The 19,980-nt window shown below is 38.7% G+C and overlaps 1 protein-coding gene across 1 annotated transcript in view; it reads right to left on the reverse strand.

The window, feature by feature from the left end:
• The window catches only part of COL4A6 (collagen type IV alpha 6 chain), a 438,122-nt gene that overhangs the window by 69,008 nt on the left and 349,134 nt on the right, over nt 1–19,980 (reverse strand). Inside the window, exons 7-9 of the mRNA XM_036271343.1 lie at nt 5,509–5,577; nt 3,599–3,634; nt 557–619 (exon numbers count right to left, since the gene is read on the reverse strand). Of these exons, the coding sequence (XP_036127236.1) occupies nt 557–619; nt 3,599–3,634; nt 5,509–5,577 (168 nt within the window). The remainder of the gene's footprint in view (nt 1–556; nt 620–3,598; nt 3,635–5,508; nt 5,578–19,980) is intronic.

Consider the following 19,980-nt stretch of genomic DNA (forward strand, 5'->3'; position numbering starts at 1 on the left):
TTTGGTGAAGCTAAACCAAAGCAATCAGTGGTGGGATTCCATGTTCTGAAGAGAGAACAATCTGGGTCAGGGCTTTCCCAGAACCACACAGATGACTTGCTATGCTTTTCCTATGCCAGTGATGTAAAACAGAATTGGTATATAAAAGAGAGATAGGTAGGTAGAGCTGTCCAAGTTGCAGTGTTGAAAAGATTTTGAAGCTTTTCTGTGCTCAGAGTAGGTGATGCTAATGGTAGTATGATTATCTATCAATGTCTGTCATGGGTGAGGGGAGTGGATGGTAGCAATAAATATGCCAGGTATCTTCCATCTCTGGGCTGTACTTTAGGTTGATCCAGACTAGGAGACTTTGGAAGCACAGAATGGATAGTCATATGAAGAGAACTCATAGCTCCTTACAAGAGCATACTTCATTTTAATCTTCCAGGAATAGAAGTTGTCTTTATTCACTAGGAGAGACTACATTTACACTGGTGTACATTAAATCCATGGCCTGGTGGGTAAAGCATTCATGTGAATGAATTCTATGATCACATGGTAGATTTAGGTTACTTACTTGAAATCCTGGTGATCCTATAGGTCCTACAGCTCCCGGAGAGCCGGGTGTTCCTCGTGGGCCCTAGAGAGGCAAGTTTTTACTAAGGTCAAAAATGCAAGATAGTTTCTTAAGGAAAATTAAAATACATGCCCCCCAAAATTACACAAGAATGTTCATATCAACTTTATTCATACTACTAAAAAATTGGAAATGTCCTAGTCCACTGATACAAGAATTGATAAATGAACTGTGATACATACATACAGTGAGATAAATACTCAATAGTAAAGTGTAACAAACTACTGATATATGAATCAATGTGGATGAATCTCACTTGCTAAGTGAAAGAAGTCAGACCCCAAAGGCTACATATTATATTATTCCCTTTATATGAGGTCCTAGAATAGAAAAAAAAAATGATTAAGGATGAAAAAATATCAGAATAGTGGTTATGTTTGGGGTGAGGTGGGGGCAGGAAGGAACTTTTGAAAGTGATGGGAATGTTTTATACCTTAAGAAGGGTTTGGATTCCACAAGAGTATTCATTTGTCAAAACATCATATGTACACTTAAAATTTGTGTATTTCATTGTATGTAAATTTTCATAGAAAGAAAAAACTGTACACAATTTTGAAGTCTAGCTAGTGATAGGCATGCTGTAATATTTAGAGCAAGAGTATTGTTTTCTGCAATTCACTTTAAAATGCATAAATATAAGATGGACTGATGGATAGAGATGGATAGATAGAAATGGGATAAAACAAGTATAGTAATATATTAATGGTTAGGGTGTTCACTGCAAAATTCATCCAACTTTGCTCTAGATTTGAAAATGTTCAGCCCTGGCCAGTTTGGCTCAGCGGTTAGAGTGCTGGCCTGCGGTCCAGAGAGACCCAGGTTCGGTTCCTGCTAAGAGCACGTACCTCGGTTGTGGTTTGTCCCCGGCCCTGGTTCGGTTGTGCAGGTGGCAACCATTCAATGTATCCCTTTTACGTCGATGTTTCTCTTTTTCTCTCTCCCTCCCACTCTATCTGAACACAATATTGAAAAATGTCCTTGGGTGAGGATAAAAAAAAAGAAAAGAAAAAAAATGTTCCTATTAAAGTGATGTAAAAAAGAAAACTTAAAAAGGAAGCCTAAACAATTATATTAATATCAGATAAACTAGAATTCAAGGCAACTAATATTACCAGGGATAAAAGGGGGCATTTCATAATAATAAATAGCTCAATTTTAGATTTGCGTTCACCTAATAGCAGAGCTTCAAAATACATGAAGCAAAAACTGATAGAAGCACAAGGAGAAATGGAAAAATCCACAATTATAGTTGAAGATTTTAACACCCTTTCCTCAGTTATCAACATAAGTTAGACCAAAAATATCAGTGAGAACACAGAAGATCCAAAAAAACATTATCAATTACCTTGACCTAATGTTTTTATTTTTTAGATCACTATACCCCAAACCAGCTGAATACATACATATTCTCTTCAAGTGTGTATGGCATATTCAGCAAGATGGTTCCATATGCTGGACCATAAAACAAATATCAACAAATTTAAAAGGATTGAAGTCATACAGAGTGTGCACTCTAACTGCAATTAAATCAAACTAAAAATCAGTAACAGGGACATATATGGGAAGTTGCCAAATATTTGAAAATTAAACAACACACATCTGAAAGGAAAACTAGAAGATATTTTGAACTGAATGATAACAATGGTGAAATTAAAAACAAGACGATGAAATCTAAAGAGAAAGATGGTATGGAGAAATGTATGGCCTAATTAAAATTGCGAACAGAAAAAAAAGGTTATATGTGCTCAGGTAAGGAATGGAGAGGACGAGTGAAATCAAGACTTCAGTGGAAGAGTAACTAGGGAGTCAAAGTTTCCCCATGAATGTATGCTTTGACAACAACTAGTAACCTGTAATCTCATTACTGATCACAAACATCTTGGCCACCAAACTCTCCTCCCTAAATCTACATGCTTTATTTATCATGCTTGTGTATGTACATAAACATTGTATCTTTGGGGGTAGAAAAATGAGTTCTAAGAGAAGCTATGCAGCAAATATAGTTATTCTACAAATTTAGTTAACACACCATCTAAGTCAACGCTGTTTAGCTGTAGTTGACTGGACACCCTTGGTGCTTACTCATTCATCTCTGTTTGCATGCGTACTTGCATACATCCTCTTTATTGCCTACCTTTTATCACACTGCTTTCTGTGTAGAAAGCTTTCTCCCATTGCCAGTCAGCCTAAGCATCATCCACATTTCTCAGAGGCTACCTTCCCTATTTTAGATATAAAATCTCTCATGATGTATCCTTAGGTGGACATCATCTTTTCCCTTAAGCTTTTGTAGCATTCTTATGGTACATTCCTAAGAGTGTTTCACATCGTGGGTGGGGGGCAGAGACCATGTCTGCATTGTCTCAGGGATCGCTCATAGAATTTTGCTGAGAATAGGTGCTTAGTACCTGTTCTGGAATAAAGCAGAAAGGAAGGAACCCTGACACAGGCAAGAAGGAAGAAAGGAGGGGCTTTTCTTAAGCCACTTCAAAGGAAAGTGATGACTATGTGGAAACTCAAGAAAAACAGAAAGCTCTTGTTAATACAATTCATGACTTTTCATGGACTCAGTAGTATTTAGAGCCATTTAAAGGAAACACACACACACACAAACACACACACACATATATAATTTTTTAGAAGAGTGTTCTACTTTTGTTTTACCCAGAGCACTCTCAACACACAAAAAACACTTAGTAAATGCTTGCTGAATGAAATGCAAAATTCTGTCCCAGGGAGTGTGTAGTTTCCTGGCCTAAAGGTCTAAAAGTCTTCCTGCTGTATAACTTTCAGGTGGACAGTCCATCCTCTCAGTACATTCTCATCTGGAAAATGTCAGTGGTGTGACCCTGTCTACCTAAACTCTCTATTTTCCTGGAGAAGGTCCACAAAGATCTTCAAACACTGAAGGGAAGAATGAAAAGGGGCAATCAGTAACTGTTGACTAAACATTGAGAGCTCAATGCATAACTAACAACTTACAGTGATTCCTTCTAGTCCGGGCAGCCCAGGATCCCCCTGAGAAACAGACAAAGGCAACACTGAAGAGATTAATAAATCAAGCCTTTGGTATTTCATAGATAACAGACCTAAGATGCATGGGCATAAAAATGCATCGCTGAAGCTTAGTCCTCTTCTGTCAAGGTCTTGTGTTTTAAAAAATGTATGAATTAGATATGTTCAACCATTTACTTTATGCTAGGAAAAATCTGGACTCTAAAGGGCAAATATTACAACATTGATTGAACAGTATTTCATATTTAACTTTAATTAATTTTCACATTTGCTAGGAACTTATCAATTAGAAACTGCTTCTGTGGGCTGGTGATTTTCCTTCCTGTGTTCCTTCATCCCCAGAGAACCTATGCCCATATGTATATAATGCAAATCAGACATTTCAAGGGAGAATCAACAGAACATACAATCTTTGATTACTTTGCAGCATCTTAAGTCACTGTATAAATCTGTAATATAACCATCTTGTGGAAGTTGCTGAGTCCATGGTCTCTTTTAATTTTTTGGCCAAACTATCTAGTCAGTGTTTGCTATGACAATGCCCATATTTTGACACCTGCTATTCTCACTGCACTTGGCTTATGGTAAAAAATCATCTCTCTCTTATCAATGTTTCTATCTCTCCCTCTCTCTTCCTCTCTCTCAGATCAAAAAAGGGAAAAAAAATTTTGTCACTGGTTTGATTCCCGGTCAGGACACATGCCCAGGTTGTAGGCCCAATCCCCAGTGACAGCAATCCAGGAGGTGGCCAATCAATGTTCTCTCTCATTGATGTCTCTCTCTCTCTCTCTCTCTCTCTCTCTCTCTCTCTCAAATTAATAAAGAAATTTAAAAAAAAATCAGCTCTATTCAACATAGAAAGCGTACTGCCTATGTTTTAGCTCTTAGGTAAACTGGTTGTGTGACTCTCTGAGCAAGTCACATAACCTCAGTATATCTCAGTTTTTCTATCTGTAAAATGAGCAACATGAATCTATCATGAGGTCTTTTCCAACTCTAACATTCTATCTTCTGCTGTGGCATCTATAACCAAACCCTGTACCTTCTTCAGTTCTCATCTACCCACCCCTATCAATCACTCCCTTCCAAAGTGACTTCCAGTGTTCAGGGCCCTGTACATGAATAGAATAGAAAAACGTGACACCCTCAGTTGAGTGAGCTTGGGTGTATCTTCCCTTTATATTTGGCACATAGATTTCGATTTACTAGCAAGAAAACGATGGGCTCCCTTCCCATGCTGCAAGGGAAATAGTGTCAATCATTTGGCAACAGAGTTTATTGAAGGCCCGCAGGATATCAGGCAGCATAAACCAAGAGTACAGTCACAAGAATATAGAAGGTTTTTGTCAATTCTATGAAGAGATGTACATTTCCAACCTGCTGCAGAGATGATAGGCAATTTTTGCAGAGAGCCAGGGGCCCAGCTAAGGGTCATGGTCTGGTATGCAGGGACAGAAAAGGGTAGGGCCAGGATCCTGGGCTGGTGGCCATGCTGAGATGGGCAGAGACATACATGGCTTCAAACCAAGGTATGCAGACATCAAGGATTCTAGAGCAGACAAAAGATATCTTCCTCCAGGAAATGTCTCAGCTTGTCAAAGAAAATAATATGCATGCAAACTGCTCGTTTGCTGATCTGTTTCTTATTTTTGATCTAGATCCTACAAAGCAAATATCTTTGACAGTATGGTTACAAACATTTTTGTCAATGTTTCTATCAAAAAATGCTCAGGATCCTCCTTTTAAAATACAGCTTGATCTGCCCCTTAAATAGAGATGCAAATGCTAGTTCTAGAAATGTTTTTATTGGAGGTGGGGCCAAATCCAGGGGAGCTCGGCTTATAACCTACTCAGCTGTCTGTTTTAGAGGCTCTTACCTTCATTCCTTTGAAACTACCTTGGGTAAGGGCAGGTTCACCTTTAGATCCTTTTTGACCAGGAAGCCCCTGAGTAAAATAAAAGAAAAAAGAAAAAACTTGTGAAAATGTACACACAGAGTTTTGGTAATACTATGAACTAATCAAGTAGAGGATGAAACAGCAAGAGGTTGAAATTATGTGTCTTTTTCTATTGCAAAAGAGGCTGTGCTAGAGGCCAAATTATATTCCAAGAACAAGTACTGTGTCTCAAAGTTGTATGCCCACTCCCCCAAATAAGATGTCTGTAAAGGTATTAGAAAGGAGGAATCTTTGCCCTGGCCGGTTTGTCTCAGCGGTTGGCGCATCGGCCTGTGGTACAGAGAAAGGAGGAATCTTTGAATCTATTCAGAGCAGTGAACTTTTTCTGTAAAGAGCCAGTTAGTAAATGATTTAGGTTTATCAGGCCATACCTGGGCTCTGTTCTATATTCTTTTTTTAAAAAAATTTTATTAATTTATTTTTGTTACAGATGTTTCTCCTTTTTTTCCCCCAGACACACTCTTCCCTATCCCCCCCACCCCATACCCAGCTTTGTTGTCTATGTCCATTGATTATGTATACATGTATATAAGTTCTGTGGTTTATCTATTCCCTCCCCCACCACCCCCTCTTCTGAGGGTTGTCAGTCTGTACCCTACTTCTTTATATCTTTTTCTTTATAGTCTTTTAAAAATGTAAAAAGAAGTCACAGGTCAAGGATGATGTGAGCCAGTGTGCTGACCATTGGTCTAAGAGATATCTACAAAACTATCTCCATCCTGTGCCGCTACCACACAACTTCAATTTCAACACTTGTCTAAGAGGCCAGTGTGTCTCACTAACACAGAAAACAGTTCACGTATGTCCAACCCATATATCAACCAGAATGTTACTGTCTCATTGGCAGATGCCAGCTAATGTCTGCTAAATGTTGTCCTCTTGTGGAAAGCCAATGTCACTTACACTAAAGGGGAAGTCAGGATTAGTATTGGGGGTAAGACTAAATTTTGGGGACTAAAGCATTGAGTTATGAATTTAATTGAGCTAAGAAATCATAAGACATATTAAAAAACAATGTAGCCCCAGAAGAACAAAGCAGTTTCTTTCCTAATACTTCCTGTTTCCCCTTACTCTTGTGGCCACTGAGCTCCTATTTAAGTTTAAGGGGAGGTTTAGGGACAGGATTAGGTTTTACCCTTGTCCTTTGACTACCAGATGTTCATTACCTTAAGATTTCTTTTCCCCATGTTGGGGGTGGCACTTCCTTTCTTTCCTGGCTATTCACTTTCCAAACACATATGTGATTCACTGTCCTCTCCTGTTGCCATGGCAGCATTTGAAGAACTTTGTGACTCAAACAGCTCATACTATGTTGGTAATACATCACTCCCCCCCCCCCCCCCCCCCCCGGCTGCCTGTTGGTTTGGTCCTTAGATGTCAAGGTTCTTTATGACAATCTGGAATCTGGGGCTTGTGCTTTATTTTGCCCAGTCTCACTTTCTTATTTTATGTTATTTTTTCCATCACCATTATTCTCCCTATAACTTTTCCACTTCCACCAACCCCCTCCCCTCACAATCACCACACTGTTGTCTGTGTCCAAGAGTTCTTTCTCTTTTTTTATTATTTTTTTCTCAATCCCTCCACCTTCCCCAAAACTCCTCCTACCAGAGTCAGCCTGCTCTCTATCTATGAGTCTATTTTGCTTGTAAGTTTAGTTTGTTCATTAAATTCCACATATGAGTGAAATCATATGGTACTTACCTTTCACTGACTGGATTATCTCACTTAACATAATGTTCTCCATCCATGCTGCTAAAAAGGGTAAAATTATCTTTCTTTTTATGGCAGAGTAGTATTCCATCATGTAAATGTACCATAGCTGTTTTATCTACTCATCTACTGATGGACACTAGGGCTGCTTCCAAATCTTAGTTGTTGTAAATAATGCTACAATGAACATAGGGGTGCATATATTCTTTCAAATTAATGTTTTGAGCTTCTTTGGACCTATTCCCAGAAGTGGAATTTTGGGTCATAAGGCAGTTCCATTTTTTTACTTTTTTGAGGTAAAAAGCATAGTGTTTTCCATAGTGGCTCCATCAATCTGCATTCCTACCAACAGTGCAAATGAATTCTGTTTTCTCCACATCCTCGCCAACACTTGTTGATTGTTGGCTTATTGATGATAGTCATTCTGACAGGTGTGAGGTGATATATCCCATTGTGATTTTAATTTGCATTTCTCTCTGGCACCTGCCCCCTTTACACAGGCAGCCTGTGTCACCTTGATGTAGAGCACCTGGCACCCACTACCTTGACTTGGAGCACCTACCACCTTGATATGGAGCACCTGGCATCTGCCACCTTGACATGAAGCAGTCTGTACCTGCTGCCTTGATACAGAGGCCAGACATATGGATCCGCCATCATGACCCTGCATGTCTGACCTGGCACTCCTGGATGACTGTCCTTGCTGCTTTGGCATGGCACACCTGGCCCCACAGCCTTGATGTGGAATACCCAGCCTCACAGCTGTCACCTGACGTCCCCAGACACCACAGGCACAACGAACCTGGTGCCCCCAGAAGACCAGACCTCATCAGGGCCCAACACCCCTTGATGCATGGACCTACTGCTATGACCAGGTGCAACTAACCCAGTGTCCCTAGAAGACTGGACGCTGCTGGGATATGATGACCCCAGATGCACAAACTTGCTGCTGTGACCAGGCATGCCTGATCTGGAAGACTGAACCTGCTGAAATGGGGAGACAAAGAAATGATCCCCAAATGAAAGAAAATGATGAACTGCCAGAAAAGAAATTAAATGAATTGGAGGCAAGCAATTTATCAGATAAAGAATACAAAGTAATGCTTGTAAGGAAGCTCAAGCAACTTAGCAAGAACTACAAACAACTTAATGAGAACTATAAGGAACTTAGTAGGGATGTTATAAGCATGAAAAAGGAGGTAGAAACCGCCAATAAGAATCAATCAGAAATGAGGAATGACATAGTTGAAATAAAGAATACCTTGGGGTCACTTTTGGTCGAGATGGTGGTGTAGGTAAACGTGGTACTCACCTCCTCCCACAACCACATCAAAATAACAACTAAACTACAGAACAGCCATCCTTCAAAATACACTGAAATCAAGCTGAATGGAAGTCCTACAACTAGGAAAACAAAGAAGCAGCCACATCGAGATGGGTAGGAGGGGCAGAGGTGCGGACAGGCTGGTCCCGCACCCACGTGTGGCAGATGAAAATCAAGAAGGGCACCTCAGCTGTGAAGGTCTTCCCTGAGGAGTGAGAGGTCCCTGTCCCGCACCAGGCGCCCAGCTCAGGGTTCCAGTGCCAGGAAGAGAAGTCCTGATCACTTTTGGCTGTAAAAACCAGTGGCAACTGAGGCTGAGGGAGGCTGAGGCTTCTGGAGACCCAGCCAGCTCCCTTAAGGGGCCTGTGCATGGACTTACTTGTACCAGCTCCATCTGAGCTCCAGTGCTGAGGGGAGGCAACTTGAAAGGCACCAACGACATACCGGGAAGAACTGAGTTGTTTGGCATTGGGGTGAGGGTTGGAGAGGCAGCTTTCTTCTGGGCAGAGGTGCTGGTTGAGGCTGTTTTCCCTTTGGTGAGTCCTTCCCCCACAGGGCAGGCAGAGGGCCGTCATATCTGGACTCCAGCAACTTGGCTCAGACTGTTTGCCCCACCCTGGTGATTCCCTGAGGCCCTGCCCCACCCAACTTTCAGGCCCACCCAAGCTGTTTCCAGTGGCTTTACCATAGGATAGGTCTGTTTTGGCTTCTACTTCAGATTTTCCTAAATTATCTCAAACAAGCAGCATCTGGCCACAGCGAGCCCCATACCTCTCACTAAGTGGCCCCAGGCCCAGCACTAGAAGCAGCCAGTCTTGGTTCACAGCTTGGCTTTGCTTGGGCACCTCCAAGCCCAGCACAATAAGCATCCATCAGCAGATCACTTTGTAGCTTATGCCTGGTGGCCCTGGGTAGAACACAGGCAGTTGGCTAATCTTGCCCCAGAGCCAGCACAACCAGTGGACAGTTTTAGATCACATCAAAGCACCACCACCAAACCACCTCCACAAGTGACACACACAAGGAATGAACTCAGAGGGTACCAGAGCACTGCTGAAGTAAGCCTTGGTCTGTGTACAGCTGATCATTCAAGGTAGTAAGAGTTTGGTAGATAGTGGGCACAGCCAGTCCTTAGAGCTGATCATCCTGAGTAAAACCTCCCATTGACATGCCAACAGCAATCAAGATTCAATTACAACAGAACGGTGTAAAGTCCACACTAGGAGTGTACCTCGAGGGCCCAACTGGGTGATCAGGGAGGCTGTGCCACTGGACCCTAAGGGACACCTACTATAACAGGTCACCTTAGGAAGCCTAGGAGACATAGCAACTCTACCTAATAGAAACAGACACAGGGAGGTAGCCAAAATGAAGACAAAAAGAAACATGTCCCAAATGAAAGAATAGAACAAAACTCCAGGAAAAAAACTAAATTAAATAGAGATAAACATTCAAACGAATGCAGAGTTCAAAACACTGCTTATAAGGATGCTCAATAAACTTAGTGAGAGCCTCGAGAGCATAATAAAGGACCAGTCAGAAATGAAGTATACACTAACTGAAATAAAGAATAATTTATAGGGAATCAATAGTAGAGTAGGTGAAGCAAAGAAGCAAACCATCAATTTTGAATATAAGGAAGCAAAAAACACCCAATCAGAACAGCAAAAAGAAAAAAAGAATCCAAAAAATAAAAATAGTATAAGGAGCCTGTGGGACAACTTCAAGTGTACCAACATTTGCATCATGGGAGTGCCAGAAGGAGAAGAGAGAGGGCAAGAAATTGAAAACCTATTTGCAAAAATAATGACAGAAAACTTCCCTAACTTGGTGAAGGAAACAGACATACAAGTCCAGAAAGCACAGAGAGTCCCAAACAAGATGAACCCAAAGAGGTCCACACCAAGACACATCATCATCAAAATGCAAAAGGTTAAAGACAAAGAGAGAATCTTAAAAGCAGCAAGAAAAGTGCAGTTAGTTACCTACAAGGGAGCTTCCATAGACTGTCAGCTGATTTCTCAAAAGAAACTTTGCAGGCCAGAAAGGCGTGGCAAGAGACATTCAAAGTGATAAAAAGCAACAGCCTACAACCGAGATTACTCTATCCTGCAAAACTATCATATAGAATTGATGGCCATATAAAGAGTTTCCCAGACAAAAAAAAGCTAAAGGAGTTCATTAGCACCAAACCAGTATTATATGAAATGTTGACAGGTCTTCTTGAAGAAGATAAAAAAATATATAAACAATAAAATAGCAATAAATACATATCTATCAACAGTTGAATCTACAAACAAAATAAGCAAGCAGAACAGAAACAGACTCATAGATACAGATAACTTTTTGTTGGTTTCCAGATGGGAGGAGAGTTGTATGAAAAATATAAAAGGTTGAGAAGTACAAATTGATTGTTAGACGACGAACCTCAAAGGGAAGGGGGGAGGTGGGGTGGGATGAGAGAAACCAAAGAACTTATTGCATATATACATAACCAATAGACACAGACAATAGAGTGGAGAAAACAGGAGGGGGGAGGATTGGAGAGGAGGGGTCAAGGGGAAGACATAAAGGGGCATCTGTAGTACATTCAACAATAAAGATAAGTTAAAAAAAAAATAATACCCTGGGTAGACCCAGAACCCTGAGGCCATGGACAGAAATGAGGGTGAGTGAGTAGAAGAGAATGTGCAAGAGTGTGTGTGGGTGTGAGTGTGGGTGGGCATCTGCTTGTTGGTGCAGAAACTCAGGGCAGATCATTTGGTTGCTCCAGGCAGGGGAGCTATCAAATGCTACAGCACACTCCCTGGCTAGGCACTTTTCTTGGCCTAGGATTAGAGAGTGTACCATTGTGGAGGATCCATAGGGTTTTCTTGGGATGAGGCTGTGGGAAAAGGCAGAGATCACAGATAGGCTCGCATGGCCCCACCACCTTTTCTGAAGCAGCAGAGGGCCAATGCTCTAGTGGGACCCGCCAGGAGCAGAGAGCTAGAGTCATGGATCCATCAGGTCCCAGGAGCAGTAGAGGGCCACTGCCTCCTCAGTAACCATGCGTGGCAGAGGGCCACACCCCCATGGTACCTGCAAGCTGCAGAGGGGCAAGCCCCCACAGGACCTGCCAGTAGCAGAAGGCTGCCACACCTGTGCAACCTGTCACAGCAGAGGGCTGCTGCTCCTGTGAGACCTGCCACAGCAGTGAGCCATTATCCCACTAGCCCTGCCATGGCAAAGAGTTACTGGCCCTGCTGCAGCAGAGAGCCACTGGCCCTACATTGACTAATGAGGACCTTTGAACCCACTGTTACTGCTGCTGTCAATGAGAGCTGCCAGAATGTCCACAGGTGCTGCTGGCCCACAATGCTGCCATTGCCAATAACTTCCAGACCCACTGCTACCATTGCCAAAAGCTGCTATCCTGACCAGCGCCATGCCCCACTGGCCCCACTACTGCCACCACTACTGAGAGGTGCCAGTGCCCTAGGACAACTAGACTGGGTCCTAGGTCTGGCATGCATGACTCACCATGACCAGATGCCCCTGAATGCACTGAACTGCTTCTGCAACCCGACCTGCCTCACCCAGCTCAGAACCACTGGACCACTAAAATGGTGAGACAAAGAATCCTCAAATGAAAGAAAAGAAAATATTGCCAGAAAAGGAACTAAATGAAATGGAATCAAACAACTTTTCAGATAAATATTTCAAAGTAATGAATATAAAGTTGCTAAAACAACTTAGTGAAAACTATAAGCAACTTAATAAGAACTATAAGAAACCCAGTGGGAAATTTCACAGCATTAATAAAGAGGAAGAAACCACGAATACATATCAAATGGAAATTAAGAATGAAATAGCTGAAACAAAGAATACCCTGGAAGGAATCAACAGCAGATTAGAAGAAGATGAGGACTGAATCAGCAAATCAGAGGATAAGGTAGAAAAAAAACCTTGAAGCAGAATAGCAATTGGGGAAAAAATAAAAATAAAAAGAGGAAGATAGCTTAAGGGAGCTTTGGGACTATATGAAACATAACAACATCAGCACCATAGGGGGACAAAAAAGAGAAGAATATGAGTAAGGACTAGTGAAACTATTTGAAGAAATAATGACAGAAAACTTCCCTAACCTGGTGAAGGAAAAAGTCACACAAGTCCTGGAAACACAAAGAGTCCCAATCAATATAAACCCCAAAAGACCCCCACCTACACACGTCATAATTAAAATGGCAAATGTTAAAATACAGAAAGAATCTTGAAAAAGCAAGAGAGAGACAGAAAGTTACTTACAAGAAGGCTTCCATTAGACTGGCATCTGGTTTCTCAATAGAAACACTTTATGCCAGAAGGGTGTGGCATGAAGTATACAAAGTAATGAAAAGCAAGGGACTGAAGGTAAGCATTCTATCCAACCAGACTATCATTCAAAATTGAAGGTGAAATAAAGAGCTTTGCAGACCAAAAACAAAAACAAGAAAACGAAAAACTAAAGGAGTTTATTACCAACAAACCAGCACTGCAAGAAACACTAAAGGAACTGGTAGAAGAAGAAGAAGGAGAAGGAATACAGGGTGTGCAGGAGATAACCAATTGATGATTCTCTCTCACATCAATGTTTCTATCTCTCTCTCCCCCAAAATTCAATAAAACCAAATTATATATATATAAAAAAAACAATAAAGATAAAAGCAGAAATAAATAATAGAGTCTTAAAAAATACAAAAGATCAATGAATACAAGAGTTTGTTGTTTGGAAAGATAAATAAGATTTATTAAGCTTTAGCCAGACTCAACAAGAAACAAAGAGAGAGGATCCAAATAAACAAAATAAGAAATGAAAGAGAAGAAATATCAACTGACATCACAGAAATACAAAGGATAGTAAAAAATTGTTATGAACAACTATATGCCAACAAGTTGGACAACCTGGACAAAAAGGACAAATTTCTAGAAATATACAATCTGTCAAAATGGAATCAGGAAGAATAAAAAAATCTGAATAGTTCCAAAACAACTGATGAAATTGAAACAGTAATCAAAGAAACTCCCAGCAAACAAATGTACTGATCTGGAAGGCTTCACAGGTGAGTTTTACCAAACATTCAAATAAACTAAAACTTATGCTCCTTAAACTGTTCTAAAAAATGCAAGAGGAAGAAGTCTTCCAAGATCTTTTTACAAGGCCAGGTTTATCCTAACTCCAAAATCAGACAAAGACATTACAAAGAGAATTACAGGCTAATATCACTGGTAAACGTAGATGCTAAAATCTTCAACAAAATATTAGCAAATCATATCCAGCAATATATTAAAAAGATAATACACCAGGACCAATTGGGATTTATTCCAGGAATGCAAGGCTCATACAATATTTGCAAATCAATAAATGTGATATATCACATAAACAAATTGAAAAACAAAAATTATATGATCATATCAATAGAAGCAGAAAAAGCATTAGACAAAATCGAACACCCAGGTTTTTTAAATTAAAATTCTCAGCAAAGTGGGAATGGAGGGGATGTACCTCAACATAATAAAGCCCATATATGACAAATCTACAACCAACATCATACTCAATGGGCCAAAACTAAAAGCATTTCCCCTAAAAACAGGAACAATACAGGAATATCCGTTTTCCCCACTTTTAATCAACATAGTACTGGAAGTTTTAGCCACAGTGATCAGACAAGAGAAAAAAATAAGAAGCATTCGAATAGGAAAAGACAAAGTAAAAATGTCATCATTTGCAGATGACATTGTATTGTACATAGAATCCCCTAAAAAACTCACCAGAAAACTATTAGATTTGATAAATAAATTTGACAATGTAGCAGGACACAAAATTAACAACCAGAAATTGATGAATTATCAGAAAGAACTTAAAAAATTCTTAATTACCATTACAATAAAAAATTAAGATACTTAGGAATAAATTTAACAAAGGAGGTAAAATACCTGTACTCAGAAAACTACAAGAAGTTGAAAAAAAAAGATAGAGGAAAATATAAACAAGTGGAAGAATATACCATGTTTATGGATTGGTAGAATTAACATTATTAAAATCTCATAATACCCAAGGTAATGTAGATTTAATGCAATCCCTATGAAAATATGAACAGCATATCTAACAGATCTACAACAAATACTAAAAAAAAAAAAAGTAACCAAAAAGACCCCAAATAGCCACAGCAATTTTGACAAAGAAGAACAAAGTAGGAGGAATCACAATACTGGATATTGGTTATACTAAAAAGCCACTGTAATCAAAACAGCCTGGTACTGGCACAAGGACAGGCATATAGATCAATGGAACAGAACAGAGAACCCCAAAATTGACCCAAGCTATTATGCTCAATTAATTTGCAAAGGAGACAAGAGCATACAATGGAGCAAAGGTAGTCTCTTCAATAAATGGTGTTGGGAAAATTGGACAGGTACATGCAATAAGATGAAACTAGACCACCAACTTATGCCATACACAAAAATAAACTCAAAATGGATAGTAGACTTAAATGTAAGTTGTGATCCCAGCTTGTGTGGCTCACTGGTTGAGCATCATCCCATGCACCAAGAGGTTGCCAGTTTGATTCCCAGTCAGAGCACATGCCCAGGTTGTGGGCCAAATCCCCAGTGGGGGGCATGCAGGAGGTGGCCAATGGATGTTCTCTCACATCAATGTTTCCATGTCTCTCTCTCTCTCCCTTCCCCTCTCTCCTAATATCAATAAAGAAAAAAATATACAAGTTGTGAAACCATAAAAATCCTAAAAGAAAACATAGGTAGTAAAATCTCAGACATCTCATGTAGCAGAATCTTCACCAATATATTACCCAGGGCAAGAGAAACAATGAAAAGAAAATGGAATAAATCAAACTAAAAAGCTATGCACAGAAAAAGAAACCAGCATCAAATGAAAAAGAAAAACAAACCCATAATATGGGAGAACATATTTGCCAGTGATACATCTGATAAGAGTTTAATTTCCAATATATATAAAGTACTTATACAACTCAACTAAAGAAAGATAAACAATAAAAACAAAAGGGGCAGTGGACTCGAATAAACATTTCCTCAAATAGAACATAAAATGGCCAAAAGGCATATGAAAAAATATTCAACATCACTAATAATCAGAGAGATGCAAATAAAAGTGACAGTGAGGTACACCTGCCAAAATGACTAGCATCAATAAATCAAAAAACAACAAGTGCTGACAAGTATGTGGAGAAACAGGAACCCCAGTACAACTGCTGGTGGGGATACAGCCTAGTGTAGTCACTGTGAAAAACATGGTGGAGTTTCCTCAAAAAGTTAAAAATGGAATTGCCATTTGACCCATTGATGCCACTTTTAAGAATATATCCTAAGTCCTGGCCAGTTTGGCTCAGCAGTTAGAGCATCAGCCTGTGGACCAGAGAGTCCCAGGTTTGGTTCCCGCTAAAGGCATGTACCTTGGTTGCAGTTTGTCCTGGCCCTGGTTGGGGTCATGTGGGTGGCAGCCACTCAATGTGTCTCTTTCACATTGATGTTTCTTTCTCTCTCTTCCTCCCTCTCTCCCTCATGCTCTATCAGAAGATAAATGCAAAAAAAAAAAAAAAATCCTCAGGTGAGGATAAAAATATATTCTAAGAAGCCTGAAACACCAATCAGAAAGAATATATGCACCTCTATGCTTATAGCAGTGTTATTTACAATAGCTAACATCTGAAGACAGCCCAAATGCCCATCAGTAGATAAATGGATAAAAATGCGCCGGTATATTTACACAATGGAATATTATGCAACTGTAAAAAAGAAGAATCTATCACCCTTTGAGACAACATAGAGAGACCTGGAAATTATTATGCTAAGTGAAATAAGTCAGTCAGAGAAAGTCAACTATCACATGATTTCACTTATATGTGGAATCTAATGAACACAATAAACCAATAAATAAAATACAACCAGAGGCACGGAAACATGAAACAGACTTTTGAATCTCAGAGGGAAAGGGTGAGTGGGGGAGGAAAGCGATTAGCCAAAAAACTTATATGCATATATGCATTGACGATGGACACAGGGTGGTGAAATCCTAGGTTGGGTGGGTACTGCATGGCGGGGAGCCAAGAACGAGGGGACATCTGTAATACTCTCAACTAAAAGATTTTTTTTAATTTGCATTTTTCTGATTATTACCAACCTTGAGCATCTTTTTATATGTCTATTGGCCATGTGTTTGGAGAAGTGTCTATTCAGGTCCTTTGCCCATTTTGTAATTCACTATATATTTTTTAAATTAAGTTATTTTTAAATTTTTGGATATTAACCCCTCATCAGATATATCAGCAAATATGTTTTTCCCAATCAGTGGCTTGTCTTTTCATTTTGTTGATTTTTTTTTTTTTTTTTTTTTGCTGTTCAAAAACATTTTAGTTTGATGTAGTAGCATTTATTTGATTTTATTTTTGTTGCCCTCTACCAAGGAGATATATCAGAAAAAATATTGGTACAAGAAACATCAACTATATGTTTTTTTCTGGGATTTTTATGGTTTTGAGTCTAACATATAAGTCTTTAATCTATTTTTAGTTTATTCTTTTGTGAAGTGTAAGAAGGTGGTCTAGTTTCATTTTTTTGTACATATCTCTAATTTTCTTAACATTATTTATTGAGTAGACTAGCCCATTGTATGTTTTTGCTTCCTTTGTCAAATATTAATTGACTATAATTGATTGGGTTTATTTCTGGGATCTCTATTCTGTTTCATTGATGTATATGTCCATTTTAATGCCAATACCATGCTGTTTTGATTACTATGGCCTTGTATTATAGTTCAACATCACATTGCATACTTCTCCCCTTTTTGTTCTTCTTTCTCAAGGTCACTGTTACTATGTGAAGTCTTTTGTGGTTCCATATAACTTTTTGAAATATTTGTTCTAGTTCTGTGAAATATGCCATTAGTATCTTGACTGGAATTGCATTGAATCTGTAAATTGCTTTGGGTAGTGTGGACATTTTAATGATGTTAATACTTCGTATTCATGAACGTGGCATACACTTCCACTCATTTTATCTTCTTTAATTTCTTTCTTCAGTGTCGTCATATTTCCTTAGTACAGGTCTTTCACATTCTTTATTCCTAGGTATTTTATTCTTTTTGGAGCAATTGTGAATGATGTGTTTTGTTTTGTTTTGTTTTGTTTTTAAATTTCCCTTTCTGATATTTCATTATTGGTCTATACAAATTCAACTGATTTCTTGATATTTATTTTTTATCTTGCTACTTTACTGAATTCATTTATCGGTTCTAGTAATTTTTTAGTGGAATCTTTAGGATTTTTTATGTACAGTATCATGTCATCTGCAAATAATGACAATTTTACTTCTTTCTTTCCATTTTGGATGCCTTTTATTTTTCTTCTTTTCTGAATGCTGTGGCTAGAAATTCAGTACCATGTTGAATAAGAATGGTGAAAGCGGACATCCCTGTCTTGTTCCCGATCTTATAGGAGAACTCTTGTAGTGTTTGCCCATTGAGTATGATGTTGGCTGTGGGTTTGTCATATATGGTCTTTATTATGTTGAGGTGTGTTCCCTCTGTTCCCACTTTGCTGAGACTTTTTTGTTTTTTATCATAAATGGGTACTGAATGCTATCAAATTGTTTTTTTTGTTGTTGTTGTTCTGATCATGTGGTTTTAATCTTTCATTTTGTTTATGTGGTGTATCACGTTTATTGTACCAAACTTACATCCCCAGAATAAATCTCACTTGATCATGTTGTATGATCTTTTAAATGTATTGCTGGATTTGGTTTGCAAATATTATATATATATTATCCTCACCTGAGGACATTTTTGCATTTATCTTCAGATAGAGTGGGAGGGAGAGGAGGAAGAGAGAGAAACATCGATGTGAGAGAGACACATTGAGTGGTTGCCACCCACATGACCCCAACCAGGGCTGGGGACAAACTGCAACCGAGGTATGTGCCCCTAGCGGGAACCGTACCCAGGACACTCCAGTCCACGGGCTGATGCTCTAACCCTGAGCAAAACTGGCCAGGGATGGTTTGCTAATATTTTGTTGAAGACTTTAGTATCCATGCTCTTCAGGGATATTGTACTATATATTTTCTTTCTTTGTTGTGTCTTTATCTGGTTTTATGATTAGAATAATGCTGGCCTTATAAAATGAGCTTGGGAGTCTTCCCTTCTTTTAAATTTTTTGTAATAGTTTAGAATAATAGGTGATAGCGCTTCTTTGAATGTTTGGTAAATTTCACCTGTAAAGCCATGCAGTCCAGGGCTTTGGTTTGTTGGAAGTTTTTTGATTACTGCTTTAATTTTACTGGTTGTAATATGTCTATTCAGAGCTTCTGATTTTTCCTGATTTAGTTTTAGTATACTGTATGTTTCTAGGAATTTATCCATTCTGTCCAGATTGTCCAATTTGTTAGCATATAGGTATTTGGACTATTTTCTTACAATGCTTTGAATTTTTTTTGATGCCTGTTGTTACTTCTACACTTTCATTTCTGATTTTACATATTTGGGTCCTGTCTTTTTTTTTTTTTTTTTTTTCTTTCCCCTTGATGAGTCTGGTTAAAGATTTATCAATCTTGTTTATCTTTTCAAAGAATCAGTCTTGGTTTCATTGATATTTTAAAAAAAATTTTTTTTTCTATTTCATTTATTTCTGTGCTGATCTTTTTATTTCCATCCTTCTACTCATTCTGGGCTTTGTTGTTCTTTTTCAAGTTCCTTTAAGTGTAAAATTCGATTTTTTATTTGAGCTTTATCTTGTTTCTTGAGATAAGCTGGTAAAGCTATGAATTTACCTCTCAGGACTGCTTTCCCTGTGTCCCACAGATTTTTGAGTTGTTTTGTTCTCATTTTCATTTATTTCAAGGTACTTTTGATTTTTTCCTTATCTCTCTGTTATCCCATTTATTGTTTACTAATATGTCACTTAGCCTCAATAACTTTGCATGTTTTTCAGTTTTCTTCTTGTGATTGATTTAAGTTTCATAGTATTATGGTAAGAAGATGTTTGATATAATTTCAATCTTCTTAAATTTATATAGACTTGTTTTGTGTTCTAACATGTGGTCTATTGTAGAAAATGTTCCAATGGGTACTTGAAAAGAATGTATATTCTGCTGCTTTGGGGTGAAATGCTCTGAAGATATTAAATTCCTGTGATTTAGTGTGTCATTTAAGGCTGCCTTCTCCTTGTTTATTTCTGTCTGAAAGTTCTATCAGTTAATGTCAATGGGGTGTTAAATCCTCTACTATAGCTGTATTGCTGTCAATCTCTTTCTTCATGTCCATCAAGACTTACTTTACATATTTAGGTGCTCCTATTTTGGGT

This window comes from Molossus molossus, unplaced genomic scaffold, assembly GCF_014108415.1.
Source record: "Molossus molossus isolate mMolMol1 unplaced genomic scaffold, mMolMol1.p scaffold_m16_p_2, whole genome shotgun sequence".
NCBI lineage: Eukaryota > Metazoa > Chordata > Mammalia > Chiroptera > Molossidae > Molossus > Molossus molossus.